This window comes from Alligator sinensis, unplaced genomic scaffold (assembly GCF_000455745.1).
Source record: "Alligator sinensis unplaced genomic scaffold, ASM45574v1 scaffold407_1, whole genome shotgun sequence".
Classification (NCBI taxonomy): domain Eukaryota; kingdom Metazoa; phylum Chordata; order Crocodylia; family Alligatoridae; genus Alligator; species Alligator sinensis.
Window position 1 is genome coordinate 650,250 of NW_005842464.1, and position 9,183 is coordinate 659,432.

The 9,183-nt window shown below is 61.1% G+C and overlaps 1 protein-coding gene across 1 annotated transcript in view; it reads right to left on the bottom strand.

Moving 5' to 3' along the window:
* Window positions 1–33: 33 nt before the first annotated feature.
* Window positions 34–9,183, bottom strand: part of VPS33B (VPS33B, late endosome and lysosome associated) — an 11,354-nt gene continuing 2,204 nt past the window's right edge. Inside the window, exons 7-22 of the mRNA XM_014523264.2 lie at window positions 9,003–9,107; window positions 8,393–8,489; window positions 8,115–8,192; window positions 7,401–7,474; window positions 6,799–6,885; window positions 6,540–6,630; window positions 6,245–6,319; window positions 5,839–5,903; window positions 5,705–5,759; window positions 5,585–5,631; window positions 5,060–5,192; window positions 4,657–4,730; window positions 3,460–3,561; window positions 3,099–3,174; window positions 2,906–3,022; window positions 34–525 (exon numbers count right to left, since the gene is read on the bottom strand). Coding sequence (XP_014378750.1) covers window positions 446–525; window positions 2,906–3,022; window positions 3,099–3,174; window positions 3,460–3,561; window positions 4,657–4,730; window positions 5,060–5,192; window positions 5,585–5,631; window positions 5,705–5,759; window positions 5,839–5,903; window positions 6,245–6,319; window positions 6,540–6,630; window positions 6,799–6,885; window positions 7,401–7,474; window positions 8,115–8,192; window positions 8,393–8,489; window positions 9,003–9,107 — 1,356 coding nt within the window. The 3' untranslated portion in view covers window positions 34–445. The remainder of the gene's footprint in view (window positions 526–2,905; window positions 3,023–3,098; window positions 3,175–3,459; window positions 3,562–4,656; window positions 4,731–5,059; window positions 5,193–5,584; window positions 5,632–5,704; window positions 5,760–5,838; window positions 5,904–6,244; window positions 6,320–6,539; window positions 6,631–6,798; window positions 6,886–7,400; window positions 7,475–8,114; window positions 8,193–8,392; window positions 8,490–9,002; window positions 9,108–9,183) is intronic.

Below are 9,183 nucleotides of genomic sequence, written 5' to 3' on the forward strand. Positions count from 1 at the left end.
CCCCCCAATAAGGGTCCCTGACTCCGCCGTGCCAGCCCTCCCCCCACCCCTGCTCGGCCCCTGCAAGCAACACCCGCACTCGGGGCCAGGGGCAGCACCTCCTTCAGTGGCGGGGGCCGCGCCCCGGGCTGGGGGCGATGCCCCAGCGCTGCAGCCACGTCCCTGCAGCACCCCCACGCCAGGGGAGGGTGGATGCAGGGCAGGCAGGCACACGGCTGGGCAGCGCCACGGCCCAAGCGTGCTGGTCCACAGCAGACATGGGCGGGCTCCTGCACCACGTACCCCTCTCCCACCCCAACGAGTGTCCACTCTTCCAGCGTCCGTCCCAGCCCAGCTCTGCTGCCCGTGGAGCGGGCTCGGCCCCACGCCGGCAGCACCAGGTCCAAGCCCAAGCAGAAAGCGTCCCCAATGGAGAGTGTCCCGGCTGGCTTGGGCAGCTTGGCCCTCACGCCTTGGTCTCGGTCATGGCCTCCATCATGCGGGCGCTGCTGGTGATCGCCGTAGTCAGGAATATGAACCTGAACCCTGCAAAACCCAAGTGCAGGAGGAACGTGGGTGAGGCCATGGGGCAGCAGGGTGGCCGCCGCACCACTGCTGAGGCAGGGCCGAGTTACCTGCACGCGTGTCCCAGCGCTGCCCCAGCCACGGCTTGGACCCTCCTCCCAGGGGGAAGCAGCAGCAGGCCCCCACCCGTGCTCGATACCCCCAAGCAGAGGCAGGACAGTGTTTGCTGTGGGCTTGGAAACTCCTCCCAGACCCCAAGACACAGGATGAATTTCAGTGCAGGCAAGTGCAAAGGGCTGCAACCCCAGAGGAATAACCAAAAACACCAATACGAACCGGGGGACACCCGGCCGGATGGCAGCTCTGTGGAAAAGGACCTGGGAGTCCTGGTAGAGCACAGACTCAACAGGAGTCTGCAGTGTGATACAGCCATTGGTGGTGGACGGGTCATTTTCGACCTGGAGGGCTGTGGGCAGTGGGGTCCCCCAGGGCTCGGTCCTCGGGCCCGCGCTGTTCAACAGCTTCATCAGTGACTTAGACGAGGGGGTAAAAAGCACCCTGTTCAAATACACAGATGACACTAAGATGGGGGGGGATGGAGGCGTGCTAGAAGGGAGGGACAGGCTGCAATTGGACCTGGACAGGTTACAGGGGTGGGCGGATGAGAACAGGATGGGTTTCAACACTGACAAGTGCAAGGTGCTGCACCTGGGGAGGAAGAACCAGCAGCAGACCTACAGGCTGGGGAACTCCCTTCTCGTCAGTGCAGAGGCAGAAAAGGATCTTGGAGTCATCATTGATGCCACAATGAACATGGGCCGACAATGTGGGGACGCAGTCAGGAAGGCCAACCACACCTTGTCGTGCATCCACAGATGCATCTCGAGCAGGGCCAAGGAGGTGATCCTCCCCCTCTACGCGGCCCTGGTCAGGCTGCAGGTGGAGTACTGCATCCAGGTCTGGGCGCCGCACTTCAGGAGGGATGTGGACAACATGGAGAGGGTCCAGAGGAGGCCACTCGCATGATCAGAGGGCAGCAGGGCAGGCCCTACGAGGAGAGGCTACGGGACCTGAACCTGTTCAGCCTCCACAAGAGAAGGCTGAGGGGGGATCTAGTGGCCGTTTACAAACTAGTCAGAGGGGACCAGCAGGCATTGGGGGAGTCCCTGTTCCCTCGAGCACTCCCACTCCCAGGAGTGACTAGAAATAATGGTCACAAGCTGGCAGAGGGTAGATTCAGACTAGACATCGGGAGGTGCTACTTCACTGTCAGGGCGGCTAGGATCTGGAACCAACTTCCAAGAGAAGTGGTGCTGGCTCCTACCCTGGGGGTCTTTAAGAGGAGGTTAGATGAACATCTAGCCGGGGTCGTTTGACCCCAGTGCTCTTTCCTGCCAGGGCAGGGGTTGGACTTGATGATCTGCTCAGGTCCCTTCCGACCCTACCTCCTACAAAACTATGAAAAGGCCAAGGCGGTTTTGGCTGCATCAACAGAAACATGAGGTGCAAGACACAGGAGGTGACTGTGCCTCTCTACTTGGCACTAGTCAGGCCTCATCTGGACACTTTTAAAACATGGAGCCAGAATTTTACACAAGCACAGAGAATGCAACACTTGTGATGAAGGGCTGGGAAAGCAAGTCATACGAGGGGAGGCTGCTGGGCATGTTCAGCTTGCAGAAAAGGTGCTGACAAGGGGCAATGAGAGCAGCCTAAGACTACTCGAAGGGCTGCTGTAGAGAAGAGGAAAAGCATGTTTTCCCTCTTGCTGCAGAGACGAGGATGCGGAACAATGGCTTGAACTTGCCGCAGACTAAATTTAGACTGGATATTTGGAAAACTTCTTTGCTGAGAACAGCGAGGCAGTGGATTTTTGCCTTCCTCTGCAGCTGGGGGCATGGCCTCTACCCAAGATCTCTTGTGCGTATGTTGACATTTCATGGAAGCAGGACGTTGGCTGGCGCAGTCCCCCTGCTTTGCCTGGGGCATGATTGGTGCAACGTCTGTGTTGTGTCAGGGTTGAGGGTAGTCTTACATAGCGTTCAGATGATGAAGTGGTCTGGGCTGGTTTGGACAGGGCTGATTGTGCCTCAGGCAAGGGGTTGGACTAAACGTGATCTCTGGAGCTCCCTTCCAGCCTCACTTCTCCATGACTATGACTAGACACTGGGAGGGAGGGCTGGGTCCTTGGCCTCACCCCTTGCTAAGCTGCAGTCTGGGACAGTCTCTGCAACTGCAGGGGTCCAGGTTCAGTCAGCCCCAGTGAGCATGGCAACTGTGCACTGCCCTGCCAGGCCTATGCTCAGCTTTTTGCTGTAGGCCGCCCCCCGTTGGGTGCCTTGTGCTCCCACCCCTACTCCATCTATGCGCCCAAGGCCCCAGCACCCAGCTTGGCTGATACCTTTCTCCTTTCCCAGGAACCGCAGTGCAGAGATCTCAGAGAAGGTGCAGCCTCCCAGGAAGACGACCAGGATGACGCGCTGGGACTCCCAGGTGGGATTGTCCTCCACCGCCGGGTCTGGAAGGAGCAGAGGGTGAGGTGGAGAGGTCCTCCAGCTCCTGCCCAGCTCCTCAGCCCTAGGAGCAGGAGTTACCTGTAACGGCAAACTCGTTGCCATTCAGCAGGCGCACCACCTCCTCCAGGCCCAGCCAGCTCCTACGCTCCAGCACCTGAGAAGGGGAGAACAGCAGCACATGAACTGGCCACCTTGCCGGCTCCATCCAGGCTGAACAGACAAGCCACCACCACTGGGAAGTGGAGGCAGCACAGAGGGCAAGTGCCCCCAGCCTAGGTTCTTGGGCTCAGGCACAGGAACGTGCGACTGAAGCAACCAGGACACCTGTAGGACAGTGGTGGTCTGGACCCACAAGGACACCGTGGCAGCAGAAGCTCTTGATCAAGGCTGGCTGCTCAGAAGGCCGGACCACTCCTCTGGAGGACACGGGCTCCCTCACCTGCTCAATGATTTTGCAGCTCAGAGGGACGTAGGCCCCACTGAAGACGTAAGCCATATCCCGGGGCATCTTCAGGTTGTATTCGCCATCCACACGGGGGATCTGCAGGGATGGGACAAATGTGTCACCCTCCCACAGCAGGCACCGTGCCTCTGGGCAGCCTCTGAGTGCACACACCCACAATACCTGCCTACTCCCAGTGGTCCAGGCAGCAAGGCCCTGGTGCTTCAAACACTTGCCCCCACCCCCTTGGACATTAGGAAGAACTTCTTTAGTTAGAGTGGCCAGGGTCTGGAACGGGCTCCCAAGGGAGGTGGTGCTCTCCCCTACCCTGGGGGTCTTCAAGAGGAGGTTAGATGAGTATCTAGCTGGGGTCATCTAGCCCCAGCACTCTTTTCTGCTTATGCAGGGGACTCTTTCCTGCTTATGCAGGGGGTCGGACTCGATGATCTATTGAGGTCCCTTCCGACCCTAACATCTATGAATCTATGAACCCCCATGCTGTGGGTGCCAGCTCCACCAGGGCCTGGCCAAACCCCGTGCTGCTGCTTTCAACCATCAATGGTGCATGAGGAGAGCAGCACCCTGAAGTGCAGGCCCGTGGGACGAGTACTGAGCCCCAAATGACTTAACAGCTGACAGAAAGCCAAGCCCATCCTGGGCAGCAGCATGTCCAGGCACCCCTTCCACTGTGCATCCCTCCAGACGGAGCCCAGGGTGTAACATGGCTTCATGGGCCCCACCCAGTTTGGAGAGGAAGGAAGGGACCAAGCACCACCCTACCCAGGACACACTGGTTTGCCTCCTGTGACCCAGGCAGCCAGTGCAGGGCAGACAGGGCAGCCTGGCCATTCAGAGTCAGCAGCATTCACCCACTGCACTGAACTCTCCCCCGCCCCCAGCTGACAGGGGCTTGACGACCTCTACACATTCTTACCTGCTGACGCCTGTCCAGGTACAACTGCCTGGGTGATCCAGTCAGCCCACTTTCACCTCTCAGCAGTGTCCCCCCACCCCCTTCCCTGCCATACAACACCCCTTGGTTCTTTCAGCCCAGCCCTGGACAGCTCCTGCCTCTCTGAACCAGCCGGTCTCTAAGGTGCCACCCAGCCCTGCTTTCAGACTCCTTGGGCACACCATGTCTGTTCCCACTAGACTATGCCAGGGGCAGGGGCCGCGGCTCCGGAGAGGACATACCAAGCCCAGCTTCTTGCTTATGCCTCGGAAGTTGCTCTTCCTGGCCAGAGAATTAAATGCATCTGGGAGTTTTCCTGGAAAACAAGGCATGGGGGGGGGGGGGGGGGGGGGGGAGCCTCCCAGCTGAGCCGCTCCAGCTACAGCAAGTGCACCCACAGCACAGCTGCAGAGTGGGGCCCCTGGGAGGCTAGTGGCCCTGGACAAGAGCAGAGTGGCTCCCCCCATTCCCCACATCCTCCCCTGAGTCCCAGCAGTCCCAAGTAGCTCCCCAGTGAGGCAGGAGGCTGGAGCACAGCAGGAGCTGTGGTGGTTCACCAGGCCCCAGGACCCCTGCCCCCAGCTCAGAAGCTGGGTCCTTTCAGGCAGGGCCCCCCAAGGGTGCTGTGGGAGAAGCGCCCCTTACCTGCAGCCCGGTCAGTCACCAGTCTGCTGACTTTGCTCTCCACAGCGGTGAAGGTCTCTCCGGGGGACTGCTCCGTCAGGAGCCCAATGCGCTTGAGGTTATGGAAGGTCAGCAGGTGCTCGGGCCCATAGCTCTGGGGGCAGCAGGGTCAGGACAGGAGGGGACGTGAGCCAAGCCCTGCTCGGACACTGCTGGTTGCCACGTGGCCGTGCAGGCCTTGCACATGGCAGCCCTGGGAGCCTGTTCAGTGACAGGCGGAGCCAGCACTCCAGAAGGGGCAGGACACATTTTGGGCTCAGTCCTGGGGTGAATGTGGGGGAGACAGGTCCAGCACCCAGAGATGAAGCCAGCTGACGCCCCAGGTGGAACCCAGGAGCAGCAGCAGAGACAAGAGAGTATGGGGAGAGGGAGGATATGAAGGGCAGGAACAGGCTCTGCTGCTCCGGCTGCCTACAGACTCCCTGTACCCACCTACAGGCCCCCACCCCTGGACACCACTCCCAGCCCCTTCTCCCCCAGGCTCACCTGCAGGTACTGGGTTTTCAGGGAGCGGTAGTCCTTCGGGATCAGACCTAAGGGAGCATAACACATGCAGGAGCTGAATGCATGGCCCCAGCCCCGGCCCCAGCCCCGCACATCACTCACCATTCTCGGTTATGGACAGGAGGCACATCAGGCGCAGACTCTCAATGGGGGATACCTGCGCAGGGTGGGGGGCATGAGCAGATGTTGCCGTACAGCCTGCCCTGCCCCACCCCACGGGTTCCCCCAACACTCACCTGCCGGTCTATGTGCTCCTCGATGAAGCTGGCGCTCTCACGGATGTCAAAACCCTCCAGGAGGGCTGCAGGGTAAGGGAAAGTCATCCCTGCAGAGCCCTGCCCACAGCAGTGCTGCACAAAGCCGAGGCTGTTTCCTGCTCCCCACCCCTGCTGCCTTTCCCTCTCGGTGCCCTGGCGGCCCGTCCACCTCCCCCCAGCTGGCGCAGGACTGGGCTTGGGTCTGCTTGGGGGCTCCCCTGCCCCAAAGCACTGCCACCTCCCTGCTCCTGTTGCCCCCACGGTCTGGAATGGAGGCCAGGCACTGCTGTCACATGGGGGCAGTGAGGCTGAGGGCACCAGGGCAGAGGAAGTGAGGAATCAGGAGTGGCGGTGTATAGCCACCTGCCGGGAGCACCAGACTCACAGTGCTCGGTCTTGATCAGCTCCTGGAAATCCTGCTTGGTTTTCTTCTTCATAATGGACTCACAGGCACCGATGTCTACACAGCCCAGAGAGCAGAGTGGGCCCAGGGTAAGGGGGCCTGTGGGCTGCCAAAGGGCCCAGGCAGAGAAGCCCTCCCAGCCAGCACTCTCCCTTCTCCCTCCAGCAGCACGTGCTGCTCCCTCCTCGGGCGCTGCCCCATGTCCACTGCAGCCAGCGCTGCCTGGGTCTCAGAGCTCTCCACCTCCACCCCGCGGCGGGGCAGGGCAGGCACCTACGCAAGCTCAGCAGGCGGTGCTCCTGCTTCAACCCCTTCAGCTCTTGGGAGACAAAGTTCTTCATCTGCTTGATGTCCATCCCGCGCCGTCGCTGCAAGGAGACAGTGTCTGAGCCCTGGCCCTCAGCTCCAGCGCCATACCATCAGTAGGGCGCTTCCAGACAGGGCAGCAGGCCAGCAGACTGAGGGTGCAGTGTGCCAGCCCTGCATAGTGCCATGCGCTATGGGGAGGTGGCAGGCCAGCCCCGGGTGGCACTCACGTCGTACTGTGCCTGCAGGTTTCGTGCTTTCTGGCTCAGGAAGCCAAAGACGTTGGTGAAGTGCTCATTGCGGATCTCAGCAAACACCTGTGACAGGAGCAGCCCAAGTGGGGTCAGGCCACTGCCGAGGCCCAGCAGAGCCTGCACGACACATGGCTTTGGGGGTGGCTCTGTGTGGTCCAGGCCACACGCACCAGTACCATGCTGGGACATTCCCACCACTGGTCCGTGGCCAGCTCTGCATGGCACTGCCCCAGCAACACCCACAGCCAGGGGAGCCTCCCACTGTGGGCACCGGGACAAGACCAGCCAAGCATGGCTAGGCCCTGCCTGGGGAAGGTCCCAGGACCCTGCAGGGGGAAGGCTGTGAGGACAGGGTGGAGCAGAGGCCCTGCTTCTCTGATGCCACATCAGAATCAACCCCTGCTGTAGCCAAGCCATGCACCCCAGGCAGCACTGAGCCCTGCTCCGCCCATCAGGCCCCCCAGCCCCAGGTCAGGTTTCTACTGCCCAGGCCCTGCAGAGGCAAAGCCCATGAAAGCCACTGGGCCCAGGCAGGCAGGGGCAGGGTTGGGTGAGCTCAGGCATAGGCATAGGGTCACCTTGTCCTGCGCGTTGAGCAGCAGCTTGATGCTCCTGTCACCAGAGGTAATGTCTGGCCCGAAGTCCACGCTCCCTGCGAGAGCCATGCAGAGTCACCATCTGGGGCGCGCACCTTCTACTGGAACTGCCCAGCCCCAAGATTCCCTCGACCCAGGGCCGGGCAGCTCCAGTAGCCACAGAGTTCCTGGAGCACGGGTTTCTTAATGCAGTTTGAGAGTGTCACGGAAAATTTACGGTAGCGGATGCAGGTACTCATATACACATAGAATTTATTTTTTTTAAATATAACCACCAGTAACCACCCCTCTGCCTGCAGGATGAACACTGGGACATGGATTCGCACTTGCAGGTGCAGGACTGCACTCTTGGAGCGCCTGGAACTCGGGCAAGGTGGAGCTGCTGCTCTCTGGCTGGGCCCTGGGCCCACGTGCCTGGCAGTACCAGGAAAGCACAAGAGCTGGACAAGGCCCACAAAGCCAGGCCCCACATTGCACTAGCAAGTCCCGGGGCAGCCGGAAAGAGAAGGACTTGCCCAGCCATAGCTCGACGTGCCTGCTGTAGCCACACCCCAAGATTGCTGCCAGCCATGCCCCTGGGGCTGCCACCCTCCCACAGCCCCAGGTAGGAGCCTGCCCAGACCTTGCCCCCAAGCAGGGGCAGAGGAGGGAGTGTGGGAGCAGTGGCCCCCTCCCACGCGCAATCCCCAGACCTACCGCACTTGATGCGGAACGTGTCGTCCACCAGCCCCTCATACACCACCTGGGAGCAGAGCACCGTGACGTAGTCCATATCTGCAATGAGCCACAAGCCACAAGCTGTGCCTCCCTGCCCAGCACCCATGGGCCCCCCCAAGCTCTGTTGCCCCCCAGCAACTGCCCCCTTCCCCACCCCCAAAAGCCAGCTCCTCCCCAGCTGTGGGGGAGTGCAGTGCCCCTGGCTCTGGAGCTGAAGCCTAGGGCAGGGCTGGTCCCACGCCAGGACAACACCCCACCTCTGTCCACGAAGAAGATATGGCCAATCTCGGGCCGCCTGGCCTGGCTGTCGCCCTCAACTTCCTCCTCCAGCTCTCGCCACAATTCGTAGGCCATCTGCGGGCAAACGACCCAGCATCAGGGCCTGCAGGGCGCCAGCCCGATGGTCTCTGCCACAGGACCCACCCAGCCCTGAAACAGGGTTCCACATGTTGAAGGGCACTGAGAGCAGATCAGCAGCCCTGGGCTGCAGGATCTGGCCTGGGGCAGCCTCTCAGCGAGGAAAGCACAATGAGCCTGGAAATCTGCAGACGTGGGCAGCTGGACACAAAGGGTCCCTCACAACAACCCCAACAGAGCTGGTGCCAGGGCTGTCCAGGCTCCTCCAACTCGACAGGAGGCTGCCTGCATTCCTACTGGGAAGCACCCAGCGCCTCCCATGGAGGTGCCAGGCAGTCGGCCCTGCCCCTCTCCAGGATCCCTGCGTGGGGGCTGAAACCAGGCAGTTCCTTTCCTTTTCCATGAGCTCCTGTAAGGCTCCGCAGCCCAATGGGACTTATCGCCTGCCCCTGGCAGACACCTGTGGGCTGGGGGGTACAGGGAGCTCATCTGGGCCAGGGCAGGCAGTACCTTGGCGCAGCGGCCAATGCCGTAGGTCTTGGCAAAAGGCCCATAGAGGGAGCTCAACAGCTGCAGGGCTCGAGCCACGGTGTTGATCCAGCGATGGTCCCCCTCCTGCAAGGACAAGAGGCTGCAAGTCATCCTGGGGCAGAGCAGGAAAGAGTCTCTCTGGTCTTGGTTGGGGTGGGAA